Source organism: Salmo trutta, chromosome 18 (assembly GCF_901001165.1).
Source record: "Salmo trutta chromosome 18, fSalTru1.1, whole genome shotgun sequence".
Lineage (NCBI taxonomy): Eukaryota > Metazoa > Chordata > Actinopteri > Salmoniformes > Salmonidae > Salmo > Salmo trutta.
The window spans coordinates 48,196,643-48,220,266 of NC_042974.1; the positions used below are offsets into that span (position 1 = coordinate 48,196,643).

At 40.0% G+C, this 23,624-nt stretch overlaps 1 protein-coding gene across 1 annotated transcript; it reads right to left on the reverse strand.

Annotated features, from left to right (window-relative positions):
* Window positions 1–536: 536 nt before the first annotated feature.
* On the reverse strand, window positions 537–17,323 carry si:dkey-103j14.5 (isoaspartyl peptidase/L-asparaginase). The gene is made up of 7 exons (XM_029698850.1): window positions 17,193–17,323; window positions 16,358–16,562; window positions 14,740–14,882; window positions 6,613–6,776; window positions 3,106–3,224; window positions 2,875–2,985; window positions 537–1,092 (listed from the first exon to the last, which is right to left on the reverse strand). The coding sequence occupies exons 2-7, from the start codon at window positions 16,542–16,544 to the stop codon at window positions 884–886; spliced, it is 933 nt and encodes a 310-aa protein (XP_029554710.1). The 5' UTR covers window positions 16,545–16,562; window positions 17,193–17,323; the 3' UTR covers window positions 537–883.
* Window positions 17,324–23,624: the final 6,301 nt, after the last annotated feature.

The following is a 23,624-nucleotide window of genomic DNA, read 5'->3' on the forward strand; positions in this document are numbered from 1 at the left end:
CGGAGTTTAAATGTATTTGGCTAAGGTGTATGTAAACTTCCGACTTCAACTGTAGTGCTTCAGTTTGCACCTCGAATACAGTATGGATTTTACATTGATAATACGTTACTGGAATAGGTATTTGTAACCTGTGAAGTTTCTGAAACTGCTTTTAGTTCTTGTATTTTTGTTCAACTATGGATGAATAAATTATGTTAATTTAACCTTCCAATTTAGGAATAAGTCTGTATGAAATGAAATAGTTACTTACGGACCATCGGTCACACACTTTGCTTCAGACATGGATTAAGCTGCCATGAGGGAATCCAATACTAATTCATTCCCTGTATCCTGATATGAAGGAATGACGAGTCTGGGCTCGTGTAGGATATTTTTCCTTTCCTCACTGAGTTATTGTAATGGTCACAATTCAATCATTAGCTAGATATAGAGACCAATATCAATGAAATACCAAAAAAGCCTTTGATGTTTGGTAGGTTTCTGATATATCAGTTATTAATTACTAGCATCATTGTATTGCTCAATGATTGATAATATTGATGAGAGAAAGTAATTTATTTAAAATTGCTTTAATGAAGTTAGTTTTTTCCTCAGGTTTTAATTATTACAAAAACATCCATAATCCATTAAACATTTACATAGAACATTAAACCATTTTAAAACTCTCAAACTGACCAAGCTTTTGTCAAATATATTCTGTGATAAAATGCCACAACATTTTGAAAACACAAACACATATAGATTTCTCTGGTCCTTTAAATTCTCTTGCCAACAGAATTACAGTAAGTAGGCTCCATTTGTCAATCTGGCACAGTGTTCCGCAATAACACTTTATTTCAAATCTATGTATCCCCCCTCCCCTAACAAAATATAGATTAAGCTGTTATTGTCTTAGTGTCTCTTTGAACTCTTCTTTTGGGTTCAAACCATACCACAGAACCTCTCTCTCCACTGCTGCCCAGGCCATTCGCTCTGTGGTGAACTTGGCTGCCCACTCCCCTGTCCGGGAAACTAATATAGCTCCTCCTCCTCCCTGTACCCGATCACCCATGTAGCGCAAAGAGACCTCTACAGCCTCAGGAGCACCTTTACCTGTTTAAATAGGAAACAAAGTGAGGGTTAGTCCCACATGCATACAGACTGAATTATTACTGTAGGGACCTATCAAAACCATATGCCATTGCGGGCCCAGTCAGATTTAACGTTCATTCACATTAATTGAAATGAAACATAAGCCAGCCTGACAACTCTTGTCAAAACACATTGTTATTGAAGTTATAAACAAGTCACTGCACTGATAATAAAGGTGCGAGCTCATTTGTCTGTGGGGGGGAAATCATTTTAGGATCTAGGCTACTTCTAAAGCAACCAAGAAAACATTTTCTAATTCAAAGCCTAAAGAAAGGAACGACACAGTAGCTGTGGGCAGTGCAGCCATTTGACGAAACAGAAGAAACCTCTCACAAAGACAGAGCAGACAGAGCAGCCGTTCTTTCCATTTCCCTGTGTCATTACCAGAGGACAATGTAACCAACACTGGCCCCGCTGACCCTTCTACAGACGTTGCCTCATTATCAGCTCCCTGCAGCCCCACTCTGCACAGTCACCTCTTTCTACTGCTTGCCAATTAAAAATGATTGGCAGTGGCAATGTCAAAACTTCGCAATGTTTGCATCCACTTAGCATGGCCACGCGTAAGCTGATGTTTGCGTAAACGTGCAACTACCTGTGAGCAAATAAAATAAGATCTATGTAACGTTACTGTGGCTATGCACAACCAATGTCATTAAGGAAAGAATGAGCACTGCTTGAAAACAAAACATCATGGAGAATAGATTTGGAGTGTACTTAGATGCATGTACTGTCTCTGTGTCAGAGGTCCCATTGCTACATACCAAAATTGGTGTAAAAGGATGTGAAAAAGGGGGATGTGAAAAATGGGTGTGTAAAAAAAGAAAGGGGGGGTGAAAAAGGGGATGTGAAAAAGAAGCAAAGTCACTTGAGGATGCAGGATCCAATCCAGATGGGACTCTGTTGTCCTGATTAAAATTCAAAGAGGGTTTCAGCCGTGTGAGCCGATAGGCTGTTATTATTCACTTTTAGCATAGATTGGATTCTGTTAGTCTATTTTAGAGATTGTATCTTAAATCTTAGAGCTCTGTCAGGTAGAAGTAGGAAGCATACATACAATGATACATCAACTTGTCTCTTGTATCGGAAGATCTAATTGTTCTAAAGTTTCCCAGAGCCTCTGAACATTCTGTTTCTCCAAGAGGAGCTGCTAATTAGATATTTAAATGACAAAATTGCTTTAATTAACGGAAGCTATTACAGAGAGGAGAATATAACCCCGTCTCATTAACTATTCATTTAACTATTCCTATTGTATCATGTCTGTAATTGACAGTGCATTAGTTTCAAACACCTCTCTATATCAAATCTGACACTGAACTGTGTTTGCATCTGAGTTTTTGGTTATAGAATAATTCGATTTCCTAATGCAAAGACCTGGCACATCCATCATGACACACTGTCTGGCCTGGGGAAGACAACCAGATTGTCTGACACTTTGCTAATTAAATTGCCAAAGTTAAGTGGGCCAATTATGTTGGTGGAAAATATTTTGTCTCATAATCGATCGGATCCACCAGGCCTTTCATTAACCAGACCCAACAATGAAGAGGTTGATATTCCAGACTCAGGATTGTCCTTATTGGAAATCAAAACAATCATCAATATGGGCAATTTATCAAACGCCTACTTTCACATATCAAATTGTAGATATATTACATTCAATAATAAGATAACTGTGACTATGATACCCAAGTGACTTTGTGAATTATTACAAAGTGATTCCGAGTAGGCTTACATTACCTTGCTCTACGTGGAAGAGGATGAGTCTGGCTAGGGTGACCTTCAGGATGGACTCTCCATGGCCAGTACAGGATACTGCACCACTCAGGTTGTCTGCATACCCACCAGACCCTTATTTACCAGAGACAAGAGAAGGTCAAATAAAACTTCAAATCAACATACATAAACTGTTCAGATTGTTCCAGTTCAATTATGGCATGAAAGAGGATAGGTTAATAAACAGCTACTTACCTATGATTGGAGAATCTCCTACTCTGCCCACCATTTTGTTTCTTATTCCTCCAGTGGAAGTTGCACATGCAACATTACCAGAACAGTCTACAGCAACGGCTCCAACAGTATCGTGGCCCCTACATGGAGAAAGAGCTACAGTATATTCTGCAGGTGATAACAGAGCACATAGTATAAAGCTATTTGTGGAAACTCTCCAAAAAATCTGAGAATCTATCAAAACAGATAAACAATAGGGTTGACATTATGGTCAATTTAGTTTGCACCTCAATTTCTCACAAAATGAGAAAGAACATTGATGGTTCTGTACACGCAGAGGGAACAGCAATAGTCCGTTTTTTCCTACAAATGTGCAGTGCAATTTCAGTGTTGACATGGAAAATTCTCGCTGTGACAGAGTGAGCATTTCCATAAATACTTCCTTCGAAAAACTGCCCTTCAGAAAGCCTTCCTGCATATGTCCTATCATCATCTGCCTGTATACAATGACAGGAAAGAGAAGATAAACATTCAAAGTGGTCCTGTATCTTGCCTACTGTATGCATTCGTGCTGCATCCAGAAATATACTGGAATACATTAAGATGATTTCTGGGGAATAAATGTTGAAACGCTTGTTGATAAACACATTTTGTGACAACAATGATACAACTGAGTATCCAGAACAAGTGTAAAAACCACACACTAGTTGGTGACTGACCTTGACTTACAATTTATTTGAGAGGTGCATAAATGAGCACCATGTTTCCTGTGTAGCTTGAACGTGTTGATGCACCTTGAAATGAAAAATAAGAACTATATTGAAGTCAAGGTCGTCGTTTACTAGTGTTCCGTTTTTACACTTGTTCTGGATACTAGTTCCTGGCAAAATCAACACCTTGAACTAGATACAATACTTCAGGGTTTTCTCTTTCTTTGTTTCAATGAAACTAAAATACTCAACACAGACAGCATTGTATGTAAGACATTGCAGGTGTATGGGTAAGTGATATAGGTCAAGGGCAAAACAAAAAACATCCAAACTAATGCTTCAGCTAGTAAAGTGGTTTACCACCACTTTAAAAAGAATATTTGTGAGGACCAGTTAGGGAGAATTCCTGATGGCAGACATCAATCAAATTTGACAGGTGGCTGATTGCGCCATTAAATCACTACTGATGGCTGGATCCGGCTCACGGGTTCAGGTGAAAACAGAAAGTGTTTGATGGTGGACTCTATTCTCAAACTCCTGTCAGTGAAGAGCAGTTTTGTGGTGAATCTTTAAATGTATATATATTCTGGGAATCCTCAGGGAAGATTGATGTCTTTATCTATGGGATCAATTCTACTTTTGAAATCACCCCCAAGCCATTATTCTGGTAGTATCTTAGGAGATATAAAACTTGAATAATCTTAGACATGCAATGTCTCGTGACCTCAGTGAAAAGTGCAACAATAATTTATACAAAGTGAAATCTGAACCTCAGGGGCCATATAGCCAGCTGAGATCTAAATGTAACTAATACAATGTCCCTGTGGGCCCTGAAAGACACAGCTAATTACCATTGTAGTTGAATACAGCCGTGGAGCATACGAATGACCTTGCCAACTTCTGTCAGCAGCACACACCTAGCTGTGCGCTGTCATCTCCACGCTACTGATGTTATATACTGACCAGGGTCAATTCGACTGGGCAAAGGGTCTCGGCATAATCGCCTTAAATGAAGTTCGAGAGTAAAGTAGTTCCAAGGGCTCTGTACTAAAACACATAAAGAGCCAATGCATTGGACTTGAACATCAGGACACCATGAATTAGGAAGCAGATGTCACGTCCTGACCAGTAATAGGGGTTATTTGTTATTATAGTTTGGTCAGGATGTGGCAGGGGGTGTTTGTTTCATGTGGTTTGGGCTATGTATTTAGGTAGAGGGGTGTTTGGTTTATGTGGTTCAGGGTTTGTTAGTCTATGTTCTATGTTAGTATTTTTCTATGTTCTATCTAGTCTATTGTATTTCTATGTTTAGTTAATTGGGGTTGGACCTTCAATTGGAGGCAGCTGGTCATTGTTGCCTCTGATTGAGGGTCCTATAAGTAGGAGTTTGTTGTTCATGGGTTTTTGTGGGAGATTGTGCTGTGAATAGCTTTGTGCCTTACCGGCCTGTTATTCGTCGGTGTGTTTTGTATACGTGTTTGTTTTGGGTTTTTCCTTCTTTGTCTGTAATAAAGAAGATGAGTGTACGTATTCCCGCTGCGTCTTGGTCTTTACCCTACGACACCCGTGACAGCAGAGGGTGAGGCAGAGAGAGAGGAACGGCTGTAACTTAGCCAACTGTCACTCAGCACTTCCAGACAGCCTACTATTTGTTCTACTCCTTCCCACCGTGCTTGGGGTTGTTGGAGTTAAGGTGTCCACATGCTTCCCATCCAAAACAGATGTACAAGTGTGTATTATGAATGTGTGAATTGGAAATGTGTTTTTATGCATATCCCAACTCCGCCTGAGACACCCTCGGAGAGTGGGGTCACGGCAAACCCCAGGCTATGTGTCCCCCTATCCCCAGCCTCTCAACACACTCACAATTTCCCAATAGAGTCTAGTGCTTCCACCATGTCATGCTGCTCAGAAATTGCTGGGCTGCCAGAGTTACTCTACAGATAACTACAGACCTTGAGAAATGGTGAGAAAGGGAACATTTGCAAAGTAGTGAGTGGCTGACCAGACAATGTCCTTTGGGGAGATGAGAAGGCTTTGATTGGGTTGTGTTGCAGGTGTCTTCTTATCCTACTATTCAGACACATTTACACAGAAAACACTGCACAATCACTTTATCTAACTTTGTCAGCTTTGAGTTGATTAATATCTCGGCTTTCTACTTGCAGACTAGCTTAAGGCCATTACGTTCCCAGCTTCGGCTTTCTTTCTCTCCCCCTCTCTTTGTTCTCCTGTCTCTCATGCAGTAAAAAGCTTATCATTTTCAACAGTCAATGGGGTTGTTCAACAATGACACCACTTTGCAGTGTTGCTGAGTTTCTTAGCTCTGACATGTCACTCAATGGGAAGGAAGGCTGGGAATGGAAGCCTTCTCCAGAATTACCACACCGTAACTGTCAGATCATCTATCACACAGCCTGCCGCTGCTTCTCTCACATTCAGCCTGCCTCACAGATTGCTTCCCCTACTGTGTCAACTTGTCTCGTTCCTTGGCAGTGTGCAGCGACGGACCAGCTGTCTCTATAGAGGGAGAATTCGTTTCATAGGATTTCTGGGTGGTTGTTGCACATTTCGTCAGCGCTCCGCTGCATGGCAGGCTTAATGCCTCAGTGATGTCGTTTTCATTTACTGTAATTACTTTGCGGTCTTCAGGAGGGTGAAACGCCTATTTAACATACTGTAATGTGAATATAACTCATCAGAAAGGCAGGTTATAATTTAGTCTGACTTTATGGTATTTCTTAGGTTCATGTTACAGAATAGTTGCAAACTATATGTCCAAGCCAAGGTATAACAAATGAATGAAGGTTCTTCTTACCATTGAGAGTTGAAGAGCTCCTTCACTCCAACAGCATAGTTCTTGGCCTTCTCCCACTCCGTTCTCTCACATTCTGTCACCAGGGCGTCTGTAGGGACTGTAGGTATGCCAACGCTTTCAGCAAACATGTTTGCACCTATGTCTGTCAACATGACGTGGTCAGTCTGAGTGCATCCCAATGACAGCAAGCATAGGGGATAAAAAAGAAAAACTGAAAATTAAAATTGATGCAGTTTAGGTTTGTTTTTTAAACATTGGACCGTAATAATGTTACATGTGTTACCAGTATTGAATTGTGTGCAAAGAAATGAAAATAAAATGGTAATAATCTGAATGGGAATTTTTCCCCTCTTCTGAAAAAAATGTGTAATCCCAGGCACTATATAGCAGTGAGTTGCCTTAGACACATCCTGTCATCCATTATGCTAAATCAACATTTCCCTCAGAGCAAATCTATTAGCCCCTAGTTATGTAGCATCACGGCCCATTTAAGCCTATCAGCAAGCCTGGCTCACAAGACTGGCAGGTAACCTTGACCTGCCTGTTATGTCCCGTAACACTATCCATAACATCTGAGCCACATCTGATCTTAAATCCATACCTGTTGTGTGAATGCCGTGAGTCTCACACCTTCCCCTGATACAAAACCGTGATGGGCCTTCATTCATCCAAAGTGCAATTCAGTCTTGTTTAATCTAATATTTATCAGCCTTTCTCTTGGTATTTCCACCTATATAGCTGACATGAGACGTCTATGGACAACAAGGAGGAAAGCGATACAGTTCATTACTTTGTGATAATGTGGAGGAGGATGCTGATACACTTCTGGGTGGATGGAATTGGTTGTAATGCTGATACTATTTTAATCTTTTCATCTTTAGCCAGGAAATTATTCTGTCTTCAGTGTTTAACTTGCTGCACCTACCAAAAGAGTGTGATTTACTCTTTACGTTATATTGAAACCATGAAAAGATGTTTCTGGAGCTACACTTCTAACCAAAGAGGCCAAAGTCTTTGTGCTGTGATCACTATTTCTTCCTGCATCTCTCCTCTTTCTCTCACTACCACTGTTTTCATTTCCGGCAATGGAGGGAATGTGAATGTCACACGTTTCTAGAGAGCAGCTAAAACTGCTAAAGTTTTTCTAAGGTTATACATAGCCCATTTGTAAATAGCCCATCCAACTACCTCATCCCCATACTGTATTTATTTATTTATCTTGCTCCTTTGCACCCCTGTATCTCTACTTGCACATTCATGTTCTGCACATCAATCACTCTAGTGTCTAATTGGTATATTGTAATTTACTTCGCCACCATGGCCTATTTATTGCCTTAACTCACTTTTCTTACCTCATTTGCACACACTGTGTATAGATTTTTTTCAACTGTATTATTGACTGTATGTTTGTTTATTCCATGTGTAACTCTGTGTTGTTGTATGTGTCGAACTGCTTTGCTTTATTCTTGGCCAGGTCACAGTTGTAAATGAGAACTTGTTCTCTACTAGCCTACCTGGTTAAATAAAGGACTTGTTCTGTGTTAGGTGAAATAAAAAAATACATAGAGTTAACTGACAAAATAATGGAAACACCTGAGTAAATGAGGGATAGAAAGTATTTTGGTATTTTGAAGGCATGTGCTCTCACACAGGTGTGTTTCCTGGGTTAATTAAGCAATTAACATCCCATCATGCTTAGGGTCATGTATAAAACTGCTGGGCAGTCCATTATTTTGGCTACCATGGCTATGCTCCATAGGATGACAATGACCCCATCCACAGGGCACTGAATGGTTGGATGAGCATGAAAACGATGTAAACCATATACCATGGCCGTCTCAGTCACCAGATCTCAACCCAATTGAACTCTTATGGGAGATTCTGGAGCGGGACCCGACACCGTGTTTTCCACCACTATCAACAAAACACAAAATGATGGAATTTCTCATGGAAGAATGGTTTCGCATACCTCCAATAGAGAGACTCTTGTAGAATCTATGCCAAGACGCATTGAAGCTGTTCTGGCCCAATACCCTATTAAGACACATTTAACACATTTAATCCCTAATTTTTGCAGTTACCTGTACATTCTCAACTGTTCTAAATGTAGAACGGTCTTAATGTTCTGTTTTGTCCTGTGTGTACTGTAATGGGAGACAGGAGAACACCATTAGAAACTTTTAAATATTAAAATGGTTATTCATGTAATTTCTCTCTGTCAGGCCAGGTGCACACTAGATAACAGGAAGGAACACAGGGCCAGTGAAGCTTGATCGCTGCATTGATCATGCCCTGATGAATTTTTAATACCAAGCTGTTAAACAGATCTGCTAGTGAGTGCAGAGCAGATCAGAGCAGGACTATGGTCTTTCAGGGTGGTGACAGGAGCCCGAGATCACCCATTCTCCCAGACATTTGGCCACTATTTTGTGTTCCCTGAGTGACAAGGTGAAGTTTCACCATGTTTTTTAGGTTCCATGATGCAAGACTTGTTAGTATCTCATCTTTAAATCGGTAGGGTAATGCAGTAGAAAACCAGCACACTTTGAGAATATAAATCCATGCAGAAAAAAGGGGTAAACTAGGATGGTTGGAATCTCACCGGTATAAACACATAGTACTTTGTCAGGCTAGGTAATAATGCACTGATTTGTTGGGTAAAACTAGGAGACAAAAAGCATGTTATTTATGTCTGGGCTTGCCTGACTTCAGAGACTCTGAAGATTGTATTCTTTACAGTGGCAATTCAGAAAACAAAATTGTAGCAATATCGCTGTGTGGTTATGTTTCAAAGAGTCTAGAAGGGGATTCATGACTTCAAATGTGTATCTCCGCTGCAGCTGAGCAGACTTCTCCAGAGGAAATTAGAAGAATCTGTATCCCAAACAATTCATTATAAACCCTGTCAGTTATTTTGATGGAAGGTGTCAGGCAAACGAATAAATCATGGAAGATGTTATGTTAATACGATACGCTGTCAGTCTTTTGCAACAGGCCCTCATCTTAGTGGTGTTCCCCATCCATTTTCAGATAGCATCTGGAGTGAGGTATTAGTTGACAGCATTACAAGATTACCAAGTAACCAAGTGAGTACAAAGATGCACATTATACCTGTTAATAGCCTCCTAGCTGTTAGACCAAATTCTTCTGTTCATTCTGTTCTGTGAAATCTGAAACGGACAGCGTCGCTCCACAATCTCATCACTTCCAGCGCTACATCACATAATAGATCTGCATTTTTCAATGAGTTAGTCGTTAATGTCCCTTGTGAGTAAATCATATAACCAAACTATAATTCTCATCACCTGAAAGGATCAAGATTAAAATCAATCAAAAACCGGCCTCCATTGATTATCCTTTGATTTCTGCTAAAAGGAAATGGTCAAGCTTTGAAGGATGGCAATAACCATGTGTAGAGAAGTCAATTCAATGACATCTCTTCCACAAGAGCCCAGATAAAAACTGCTTTCCATACACAGTAGATTCTGTATAGCCCCCTATAGCTATCTTTATCATTGATTTCAAACCAAATTCCTTTGTAAATAATCAGCCTTCAAGTTATAATTTTCAGGGACTTGACTTTTATAGCAAAGTACTCAATTGAATTGCAACCGTAAAACAGGAGACAGAACAGAACTCACACTCAAAATTGTATCAATGACAACCATATCAGTTACTATCCACATTCATCAAGATGTAATGGTTCTTCACCTTTCAGTAAGCTGTTTTATGTGATTTATCAATTATTCACAATGTCTAGCTCTGGTAAATCTGTGTGCCTGATCAATGTGATTCATCTGGGACAGCAGGTAGCCTAGCGGTTAGAGCGTTAGACTAGTAACCGAAAGGTTGCAAGATCAAATCTCCGAGCTGACAAGGTAAAAATCTGTCGTTCTGCCCCTGAACAAGGTTCTACCCACTGTTCCTAGGCCGTCATTGAAAATAAGAATTTGTTCTTAACTGACTTGCCTAGTAAAATAAATAAAAAATCTACACACCTTTGCAAATGTTTTCAGAAAATAATTGCCTGGTATTATAGCTCTTCATATGTTATACAGTGCCTTCGGAAAGTATTCAGACCCCTTGACTTTTTCCACATGTTGTTACGTTACAGCCTAAAGTTTACGCTACAAGCTTGGTACACCTGTATTTGGGGAGTTTCTCCCATTCTTCTCTGCAGATCCTCTCAAGCTCTGTCAGGTTGGATGGGGAGCGTTGCTGCACAGCTATTTTAATGTCTCTCCAGAGATGTTCGATCGGGTCTGGGCTCTGGCTGGGCCACTCAAGGACATTCAGAGACTTGTCCCGAAGCCTCTCCTGCATTGTCTTGGCTGTGTGCTTAGGGTCGTTGTCCTGTTGGAAGGTGAACCTTTGCCCAGTCTGAGGTCCTGAGTCCTTTCATCAAGGATCTAACTGTACTTTGCTCTGTTCATCTTTGCTTCAATCATGACTAGTCTCCCAGTCCCTGCTGCTGAAAAACACCCCCACTGCATGATGCTGCCACCATCATACTTCACTGTAGGGATGGTGCCAGGTTTCCTCCAGACGTGACGCTTGGCATTCGGGCCAAAGTGTTTAATTTTTGTTCCATCAGATCAGAGAATCTTGTTTCTAATGGTCTGAGAGTCTTTATGTGCCAAGCGGGATGTGCCTTTTACTGAGGAGTGGCTTCTGTCTGGCCACTCTACCATAAAGGCCTGATTGGTGGAGTGCCAAGCGGCCAGCTCTAGGAGTCTTGGTGGTTCCAAACTTCTGCCATTTAAGAATGATGGAGGCCACTGTGTTCTTGGGGACCTTACATGCTGCAGACATTTTTTGGTTTTACATATTTCAGTTTAACATTTTTAATAAATTAGCAAACATTTCTAAAAACCTCTTTTCGCTTTATCATTATGGGGTATTGTGTGCAGATTGCTGAGGATTTAAAAAAAAAGATATATTTTGAATAAGGCTGTAACGTAACAAAATGTGGAAAAAGTCACGGGGTCTGAATACTTTCCGAAGGCACTGTATATGTTCTGACCTGACACTGCACTTTCAGCAGCTCAGAGGAGTGAAGTGCTGTATTTGGTTAATAAAAACCCTGGAAAAGACGCACAAAAGGTAGTAAAAGAGTGACACAAACAAAGGTGGGATGTTTCATAAGACGGTTAATTAACCTGGCAACTAGTGCTGAGCAATTTAACCAACATTTTGGTTATTTTTCATTTTTAAACAACTAATTGGCCAACATTGGTTCAATTATTTCCAACTCAATGAGCACATTGTGTCGTTTCTGTTGAGATAAATCATAGGGAACTGTAGTTTCCAACAGGCCAATATTCTACATAGTTCAGGGCAGAAAATGTGGTTATTAACTACAATGACCATAATCCATTGCGCGCCTACTTGTCCGGTCTGTGTGTTTCTTCTACGCCTGCTACATTAGGTTAGTGTGGGGAAGACGAGGAGAAAGCGAGAAAAGACAGAATAATGTGTGATGGAGAGGGATGAGAGAAGTTGCTTCACGAGGTATCTCTACCTGAATATAAGGTTGAAGTCAGAAGTTTACATACACTTAGGTTGGAGTCATTAAAACACGTTTTTCAACCACTCCACACATTTCTTGTTAACAAACTATAGTTTTGGTAAGTCGGTTAGGACATCCACTTTGTGCTTGACACAAGTCATTTTTCCAACAATTGCTTATAGACAGATTATTTCACTTGTTACAGACAGATTATTTCACTTAAAATTCACTATATCACAATTCCAGTGGGTCACATACACTAAATTTACCGTGCTTTTAAACAACTTGGAAAATTCCAGAAAATGATGTCATGGCTTTAGAAGCTTCTGATAGGCTAATTGACATAATTTGAGTCAATTGGAGGTGTACCTGTGGATGCATTTCAAGGCCTACCTTCAAACTCAGTGCCTCTTTGCTTGACATCATGGGAAAATCAAAAGAAATCACCCAAGACCTCAGAAAAAACAATTGTAGACCTCCACAAGTCTGGTTCATCCTTGAGAGCAATTTCCAAACGCCTGAAGGTACCACGTTCATCTGTACAAACAATAGTACGCAAGTATAAACACCATGGGACCACGCAGCCGTCATACTGCTCAGGAAGGAGAAGCGTTCTGTCTCCTAGAGATGAACGTAGTTTGGTGCAAAAATTGCAAATCAATCCCAGAACAACAGCAAAGGACATTGTGACGATTCTGGAGGAAACGGGTACAAAAGTATCTATAGCCACAGTAAAACGAGTCCTACATCGACATAACCTGAAAGGCCGCTCAGCAAGGAAGAAGCCACTGCTCCAAAACCGCCATCAAAAAAACAGACTACGGTTTGCAACTACATATGGGGACAAATATTGTACTTTTTGGTGAAATGTTCTCTGGTCTGATGAAACAAAAATAGAACTGTTTGGCCATAATGACCATCGTTATGTTTGGAGGAAAAAGGGACAGGCTTGCAAGCCGAAGAATACCATCCCAACCGTGAAGCACGGGGGTGGCAACATCATGTCGTGGGGGTGCTTTGCTGCAGGAGGGACTGGTGCACTTCACAAAATAGATGGCATCATGAGGATGGAAAATTATGTGGATATATTGAAGCAACATCTCAAGACATCAGTCAGACAGTTAAAGCTTGGTTGCAAATGGGTCTTCCAAATGGACAATGACCCCAAGCATATTTCCAAAGTTGTGGCAAAATGGCTTAAGGACAACATAGTCAAGGTATTGGAGTGGCCATCACAAAGCCCTGACCTCAATCCCATAGAAAATTTGTGGGCAGAACTGAAAAAGCATGTGCGAGCAAGGAGGCCTACAAACCTGACTCAGTTACACCAGCTCTGTCAGGAGGAATGGGCCAAAATTCACCCAACTTATTGTGGGAAGCTTGTGGAAGGCTACCCAAAACGTTTGACCCAAGTTAAAAAATGTAAAGGCAATTCTACCAAATACTAATTGAGTGTATGTAAACTTCTGACCCACTGGGAATGTGATGAAATAAATAAAGCCGAAATAAATCATTCTCTCTACTATTATTCTGACTTCAACTGTACCTGATGTAAGTGATTGATAGTTGGTATTCAGCAGTCATAAAAGTCTGCCTTATTTAGGGAAATGGAAAAAGGGATACCTACATTCAACTGAAATGTGTCTTCAGCATTTAACCCAAACCCTCTGAATCAGAGAGGTGCGGAGGGCTGCCTTAATCCACAACCACGTCATCGGCGCCAGGGGAACAGTGGGTTAACTGCCTTGCTCAGGGGCAGAACAACAGATTTTTACCTAGTTAGTTCGGGGATTTGATCCAGCAACCTTTCGGTTACAGGCCCAACGCTCCTATCCACCAAGCTTTGAGGAACTACTATAATAGTGATTTTATCAGACAGCATAGGCAGCAGCTATATAGAGATGAGATGATGACTTGGAATGAAATAATCAAATAATCAAATATAACAATTGTAATATACACAACAACTGAAATATTTTACTAAAGTAAAGTGAATAAATGAAGGTTAATAAGTTATAGCTGCCATTATGAGACTCTTATTAATTGTTGTATTCTGTGTTACAGCATTCAAACCACATAATGCATAGTGCCTTCCCTGTAGCTCAGTTGGTTCCCTGTAGCTCAGTTGGTAGAGCATGGTGTTTGCAACACCAGGGTTGTGGGTTCGTTTCCCACGGGGGGCCAGCACAGAAAAAAATAAAAAAATAAAAATAAAAATGTATGAAATTGTATGAAATGTATGCATTCACTACTGTAAGTCGGTCTGGATAAGAGCGCCTGCTAAATGACTAAAATGTAAATGTAAAAAAAAAAGTGCATTTAATGCAAAACAAATTATAATCAAACCCGAAATGGAAAACCGTGATTTACATTTTTTTTAATAATCGAACCGAATCCAAACCGACCTCAAAAGCACTAATCGCAACAAGACGAAGAGGGAACAAAATCCACCATTTCATAGTATTCTTCCAAACAAACCAAAAAGGATGACTGACCCAGGCTCCAGCCTGATCAATACTGTACCTAGCGTTCCTTCTCTTCTAGGAGACGTAACCAGCATGCATTGTTTAGCTGAGATAAGAGGAAATAAGAAAAGATTGGACAAAGAGAAAGACAACCTTTTCCATCACAGCGTGGGCCAGTGACACAGGGTTGGCGATGTTCTTCACCGAAGACACAGCTCCAGCAGCTAGAGTCCTCCCATCCATAATGATGGAGTCCAGCTCCACTTCGCCATTAGCATTCAGTACCGCTCCATGACCTGAAATGAAAATGGTGGGTCACATTCATCAGGGGTCAGGCTCTCTCAGACCATGACTAAAGGAAAGAGTTGGTCAAGAGTTTGTCATTCAACCCCAAAATAAATAGTCTTTTTTTCAGACAAATTGAGAGTCTATTGATATTTGTGGCAGCGTGGTTGCATATTTTGAAACACTTTCTTCTTCCTAACAGTGTGTTGATAGAAAAGTTGATCAATGTCAATGGAGTACAAAGAGCTGCTCACTGCTGTGTAATAACACAATATCAGGTCTCTTCACTACACCCAGAGGTCACTGAAACTTGCAGTCTTTCCCCCAAAGTGAGATTGCATTAGTCGCCTATTGATTAGACCTTGCTCCTGAGTGCCGACTGCTTCAGTGTATACAATTATCCTGTGATGAAGTGCTGATTTCGCTCCAATGCCTTAAAGAGGATCTGGCATTTCACCCAATGTGGCAGTTAGCCATCACAAACTAGATGGGTCCCGATAAGCTGAGTGTGTTAATGAAGTGTCTTGTGCTTCCCTATGGTTTGGTGTAATCCGATGATTGCTCCAAACCGTTCAATGCCATTAGACTGATCATTAAGTAGACTCCTTACGCCTTGATCACACCGATCATCGTGCAAAATAGTACGCAGCATCATCTGGATATGCATACAACAAAAATTAATCATTCACCTTCTGCTACCATTTCTGTCATAGCCGTCAACGCATACAGTTTGACGCCTGCGTTCGATAAATCCAACGTATCCACCACCCAGAACGCACTGCAACTGCCTCAGCAACACAATGCTGCAAGGCAAACGCTGCGTTTCATTGGAAATGAATGTGCTTCTGGTGTACCAAAATGCAACGGCGCTGTCAGAGTGATGGAGGTGTCAGAAGTACAAAAGGAAATACAGTGGAATGTGAGAGAGTAGATGAAGTGTGTTACATGGCACTTATCACATGTCATCATACCCTTCTCATTTGAATAATACCATATTCTACCTTTGGAAACTACATCAGAAAATGACATGGGAAAATATTCAGGCCCTCTGTCAAAAATGCTTAAGATTAAAAAAGTTAAATAGGGTCAGTGGGTAGTGTTTTAAATGTGGCATTTGCTGAAATCAAACTTAATTTAATTATTGATTTAAAAAAAATCATGAGCCCAGAGCAGCTCTCACTAAAATGCATCTGAATATGAAACCAGAGAGAATTTACTATCACAAATGGAGTTTGCAAGCTATATATTTGAAGCCTAAAGTAAACGTTTATGTTGAACCAATTTTAAAACATTTACATTTAATTTGAATGAAATTTGAACTCATTTCGATCTCTGCAAAAATATGAAAATATTTAGGATCTGTTTCAATAGAGAACTATCACCATTGGAGATACAATTTAAATCGCCACACCAGCAGCACAGGGAGATCTGCCTGGAGAATAATTGGGTGAGCTCGGAGTCTGAGCGGTGATTGTACAAAAAGTACCTGCATCAAAGGTTGGGTTATCTTCTAAGGCCCTAACAGCCAGCTCAACAGCATCCAATGCACTGCCTCCTCTCTTCATAGCCAGAAAGCCTGCAGTAGCTGCAGACTTCACCCCATCCACAGATGCCTTAGCCATTTCATCCGGGATGGCCCAGGCACCGCCATGCACAACTATTACTGGCTTCATCTTCAGGTCTCACAAAGCCTACAAAAACAAATCACACTTGAAAAAAATGTCAGAAGAATGTCCTGAGTAAACGATTAATACATATATGTATTTTCACCTACAGTATAGGCTACTGTAAAATTACACATTTCTGCTCCAAGTTGTGCGTGTCTATTCTCTGATTACTATATATTACATTACTAGGTTGATCTATATAGCCTAAGGCTATTTTCAGCGCCACATCTTTTAGGTTTAGACTGCACCTACAATATTTCCATCAGAATGCACTGGTATGGCATATATTGTTATATTGCCTACTGTCTTCACAACGAAATTCACATTTAATCTGTTTGAAGGCACCCTTCAACAAATTAGTGCATCGGCCAATTTGTAGCTTTAATTTCACTTTCGCAAGAGAGCAATATACCCATTAGTCAAATTGTTTTTCCCCCAGCAGGAAAACGTGATCAAGTAACGTTAGCTTAGGCAAAACAACAACCGGCGTTACAGGAGACTCTCAATCCAATCAACGCTTCTGAGAGGCGTTAAAAATTCTAACTTCTCTCAGTTGCCTACTTTATATGACGTGATTTTCAATACACTACAATTTCGTTTAACAAGTATTACACATAGAAGCAGGAAAAACTCGGGAAGTAGCCTGGCACTCACTTCAATGGCTCCAGAATGAAAACTTTTCAATCGGAAGTCTACGTCGCATTTTCACAACGTGAGAAGAAAAATGTGTGCGTATGATTTAGTTCGCATGACGCATCGGCAGGGCGGAGTTCACACAATCACACTGACTTCAGGCTAACAGATTGGTTTGTGCCCCAAGATAATGTGTAGGTTATAAACAAATAATTATGAAAAAGGCCTACATAGGATATTCCTAAATGTTTGTTTAAAATGCTGTATATTACAAAGGTTCTCTTTCCTTTTAAAATGGTGCCATGGCTCTTTGAGTTTTCAGTTTTGAGAGCATACCTGGGACTGTGTGAGTAAGGAAAGTGCAAGGAAATGCATTTGAAAGAATAAAGTGTCCTGGGGTTACGTGTGCGGCAGCACAATCTCAGTGGGATATGATGAATAAAGGCCTCATATTTCTCCTGGTAGACCTTATTTATTGATCTAAACAGTTCTTATGCATTTAAGAAGCCATCTGGGGGATCAAACACTTAAGGTATGGATTATTTATTTAGATGTGGTTCTTCCGTAATGTGTTGGGTAACACAATCTGGTCAGTGTGGTTCCCAGAGAATGACACTAGATGCATTTCCTACAGAAAGTTTCTCCCAGTGATTTGTTGTTGTATCCAAACACAATGTGATGTATGAGTAGATATATGGTTCTTGCTGCTCCTTCCAACTCATTTACACTTCAAAGGCATTTGTACCTCAGAATCAACTGCACATATTCTATTGAATTATTATGGCAAATCACAATAGAAAATGGGATTTGCTGATGCTATTGATCTATGCTGTGTTGATGTTGCTTATGTCAAAGGCTAACTTCCCCTCCCTTAGTTTTCTATTCTTAATCATGCATGATGAGGTTATAATGGCTCAGGCTCACCATGGCATTTCATTGTAATCATTGTGTCAGAAAGGGAAAAAGAATCATGAATCGTGTCAAGATGAAAAATCCATAGGAACTGCAAGTGAGAGGTCGGCTACAGGCAGCACAGTCATTATGGACAAAATGTGAACCTTCAATTCACAACATCTGTTTCCAGGCTATTATGAAATATGTGAAGTAGAGATTGGATACGTGAAGTGTTCACCTTATGGATACTGTACCTTCATTCTATGCTGTTATATTCCACAGGCTTTGTTTGATGAACACGCAGAAGTGTTCAAATAATACAAATAAAACATTTGAACCTTGTTCTTCAGCTCTTCAATTATGATTCATCACAAACACAAACTTTTTGAAAGGGCCTTACCACTATTTTTCCATTTTTCCCACTTTTTCTAAACGCGTATGCTTCATGTGGGTACGAGCAGAGATGTTTGGCCTTCGTACCTTTGAAGGACAGATAGTGAATGAACTATATGACACTGATTCCTATGACTCTTCACTCTATAGAAATCAGTCAGGACAGAGAGGAAGAGGTGAAGCTAGAGGGTCCACCCAATCAAAATCTGTCCACGCGAGAATACAGTGATAAGCAGACCGATAAGCAGACTGATAAGCAGACCGATAAGCAGACTGATAAGCAGACCGCCTGCCTTCCCGCCTTTGGGACAACGACTCCCATCGTTAGGGCAGAGACTGACAAGACCATCTCGTCATTATAAACCGTATCTTTGGAGAGGATCAGAAATTCCAGGGAACAAACTGCTCAGATACTGTCCATTAGCTTTCAATACAGGGCTAATCTGTATCTCCCTTCACCCTTATGAACAGCACAGAACAGCCTTGAAAGAACCTGTAATACCTGATTTCATGGCAGCACTAACAACACATTATTGAGTTAATACTTTAAAAATGTATTTTAGAGTTTCACAAATCACATTATAAGAGCTGCATTAATATACTGCTCCTGAAGGGAGGCACAGTTTGATTTTGTTTTACTGACAAAATACATTTAGATTTTATCCCCTGATGCCTTATCTAACAATAAACTGGGTAATCCACTGACCCCTTTCCACGTCCCATTAATCTGTCAGTTATATTTAGACATTATATGGGTTGGGCTTTAAACAGAGTGTTTGTATATCAGTAACTGGTCTACACACAGAAAATGTGAAAAAAGATATACTTTAGGAAAAAATGCCTAATCAAATTCCCTCGCAAGGCAATGCGTTACATTTAATTCTCATAGCTGTTTATTTGCTTCAAATGAGAAAACAATTTAACACAAAACAAAATAGTCTTTGAATGAGGAAACAGAATATGGGAGCTGTTTCTAAAGAAATGTGAGGAAGGACCATGGTCCATAATAATTGCTGATAACTATTGCAGCCCTCTGAAGTACTAAAAATAGGATTTCAATTACCTCTGTGAGGTCTAATATCCACATTTTTCTTTCTTACCAGAGGCAATTATTAAACTCACTTTTACCAGGAAGCTAACACTGGACATGATTGCGGATGACAAATGGCATTGGCTTGTCTGAATCCTGAAAGGCTGCATTCCAACTAGAGCTGGTGATGTTGGCACTTTTAGCCAGGAGAAAGAGCAGGGATTATTAGCCCAAGCCTGTACTCTGAACCAGCCTACTGTAGATTCAGAGGTATAGCCCTGGCCCCTCACCATGTTGCTGTTATTCACAGCACTATACCAATGTAGGCTACTCCTGTAAAAACACCAGCAGAGACAGAGGCGCTTGATCGGTATACTGACCTTTGTCACATTCATATCACTCAGTGTGGAACATACATTATTTTAAAGCTAGGGAAAGATGAACAGAGGAAAGTATAGAGAGATCCTTGATGAAAATCTGCTCCAGAGCGCTCAGAACCTCAGACTGGGCGAAGGTTCACCTTCCAACAGGACAATGACCCCAAGCACACAGCCAAGACAACGAGGGAGTGGCTTCGGGACAAGTCTCTGAATGTCCTTGAGTGGCCCAGCCAGAGCCTGGACTAGAACAAGATTGAACATCACTGGAGAGACCTGAAAATAGCTGTGCAATGACACTCCCGATCCAACCTGACAGAGCTTGAGAGGATCTGCAGAGAAGAATGGGAGAAACTCCCCAAATACAGGTGTGAAGCTTGTAGCATCATACGCAAGAAGACTCGAAGGTGTAATCATTGCAAAATGTGCTTCGACAAAGTACTGAGTAAAGGGTTTGAATACTTATGTAAATGTAATATTTCAGTTTTTTTATTTTTAATACATTTTGCAAAAATTTCTAAACCTGTTTTTGCCTTGACATTATGGGATATTGTGTGTAGATTGATGAGAGAAAATAAAATAATTGTATCAATTTTAGAATAAGGCTGTAACGTAACAAAATATTGAAAAAATCAAGGGGTCTGAATACTTTCTGAATGCACTGTACATTTTTTTTGTTATAAATTAATGATATATTCTAATTTATTCTTGAATAATATAACTTATAAATGCCTCATGAGCTTAGTTCAACTGTAATACGTCATCAGATTCCAAAATATATACTTGATTTACTCCAATGTTTGTAAACAATGTAAATGTAAACATACACAGTATAGCCTCAAAAACATGGGTAGAACTATAATTTTGATATCATGGATGGTCAGTCCTTGCATCCATAGCTCTGTCTATGAATTTGAGAGTGGTTACAATTCTCCAGGCCCATACTTCAGCTTTTTACCAAAACAGAGGAGGGGTGACAGCTTTGCTATATTTTCAACAAAGGATTCTAGCTTTAATATCCCCTTTCCTTCACTAACCCATGCTAGTTAATAATTCACACACAGGGATATTGCATTTCCACATCCGTCATCCCCGTTTCTGTTACATTCACACTGGGTTTTTGATACACACCCGGTTGCACCTACCTAGTGAGAGCATTATAGATTTTCAATACATTACATCGGTTTACTGTCAAGAAATACTTTTACCCTTCTTGCAGTATAATAGTTATACTGCCAGATCTCATTATAAGATGTCATTTTGCAGTGCTTGTAATCCTTTGAAATCAGGAATTTGTCCCATTTTGTATTTGCAATAACAGTGGACTTGAATTTGTGTTTTTTTTATATAATTGAATGACAATACCAGATGTTAAATCCGTTCAGAATGTTCCGCTAATAGTATAATATATTCAGGTGGTGTTTGTCAACTTTGCGTTGAACCAGCTATTTGAAAATGACTATTTGTTTTGTAACACATGCAATACAGTATGTAGTAGGACATGGAGGACCACACATGATTTCTAAAATGCGCTGCCGACATGGTTCAGAGCTGTTCTGTAATTGTTGGCCACAAATGGTGTGAACTGCTTCTCTCTGAATCTTATGGACAATATATACTGAGTATATCATGCATTAGGAACACCTTCCTAATATTGAGTTGCACCACCTCCACCCGTTTGCCCTCAGAACAGATTCAATTTGACGGGGGATGGACTCTACAAGGTGTCGAAGGCGTTCCACAGGGATGCTGGCCCATGTTGACTCCAATGCTTCCCACAGTTGTGTCAAGTTGGCTGGATGTCCTCTGGGTGGTGGACCATTCTTCATCCACACGGGAAACTGTTGGGCGTTGAAAAACCCAGCAGCATTGCAGCTCTTGACACAAACCGATGCACCTGGCACCTACTACCATACCCTGTTCAAAGGCACTTAAATATTTTGTCTTGCCCATTTACCCTCTGAATGGCACACACACAATCCATGTCTCAATTGTCTCATGGCTTAAAAAGTCCTTCATTAACCTGTCTCCTTCCCCTTCATCTACACTGATTTACATCAATAACAGATCATAGCTTTCACCTGGATTCACCTGGTCAGTCTATGTCATGGAAAGAGCAGTTGTCCTTAATGTTCTGTATACTCAGTGTAAGTGCAAATCATCAATCAATGTGGATTGTCTATCATGTTTGGACTGCTCTGAATATGCAGTTTTACATTTTGGCCACTAGAGAGCTGCAAGAATCCATCCATTTCATATCAGGTGGCAAACTCAAAATTAACATAAATGTATTTGGGACTGTGGCAGTGTGAGTGATTTGTACCATACTGTCTTTCATGATCTTATCCTTGGAATAACATCCAATAAAAGTGATTTTAAAGAAAAAGCTGAACTTTAGTGAAGTATTTGCAATATGCCTACATTAAGTTGCAACCTGCCTATGAAGACATAACTGGAATTCTAAGATCATTGTTATAGCTTGTGAAAGTTACACCACAGCAGACCCTTTCAAGTCGTGCTTTGAAAAAAGAGCATTCAAGATACTGTCTGATCAAAGTTCAAATAAATTCTTTATAAATGAGTGCTTTTTTCTTCTCGGGGATTGTTTTAGTCCCTTTTGCAATACTCATCCCTTCCTTTAGTCTATGTATTCCTAATGTTTGTGCTGCTATCATACATGCATTATGGGGGACTTTATGTCCCTCCTAACATACATCTCATCACCGAGCAGAACAACGTACACTATATGACAGTGATATAGCATTCCGATTCCTCTTTCACTGGATCAATGAAATAATCAGCTCATCTTCAAGTCAATTAAATCCTAAAAGTTATTTGTTAAAGATTACCGTTTGTGTCATCAAAGTTTGAAAGGAAGCTTTGTTATTCAGACACCATGAAGAGGACGCCTCGAAAGTAAAGCTTCATTTTGGTAAACTTTAATGTGAGAGAGACTGAGAGTGATCAATACTATATCAGCAATCATTTCACAAAATATTCCTTTTTGAAAATGCTGACCATTAATCCTAACATCGGGAGAACGTTGATTCCCTCAATCCCACGTGTTGAGAATTCTTAGAAATCACCAAATGGGCTATTTGTCTCCCTCCTTTGATTATCCTATCTGCCAAACACAGAGCATCAATCAAAATTATAATCTTCTTAGTTAAAACATATATTTTTTATGTATTTCTCAAAGTCAGACAAGTCCGCATTTTGGTTCAGAAAGCATACAGTTTATAGTATTTTGCCAGTGCATTGAAATACCCGTTACAGTTCCAATGCAGGTTACGACAGTATTTATTTTACTTCTCCAAGGAGCATATATAGCTACATAACAAATATACTTAGTCTTGTCATTCAAATTTCAGACTCAAAGAGAATCTGCTATATATGTAGAGGGTTGCTCTGTGTAGCCTTATGCTTTGTAGTATGCTCTCCCTAAACTAGGAGATCACAGAGCCTTTGAGTTTTAGTGGGGATGTCTTTGTCCTTGGATTTTGGAACTTTCTCTCTTCCTCAGCCTCCCAGAGAGAGAACTTTACCTCAATAAACCTAATTCATTATGATTTACCCCATCTTCTAATGTACATCATTATAGGTTACTGTATTCAATGTGTGTGTGTGTGTATGTGTGTGTGTGTGTGTGTGTGCGTGTGTGTGCGTGTGTGTGTGTGTGTGTGTGTGTGTGTGTGTGTGTGTGTGTGTGTGTGTGTGTGTGTGTGCGTGCGTGCGTGTGTGTGTGTGTGTGCGTGTGTG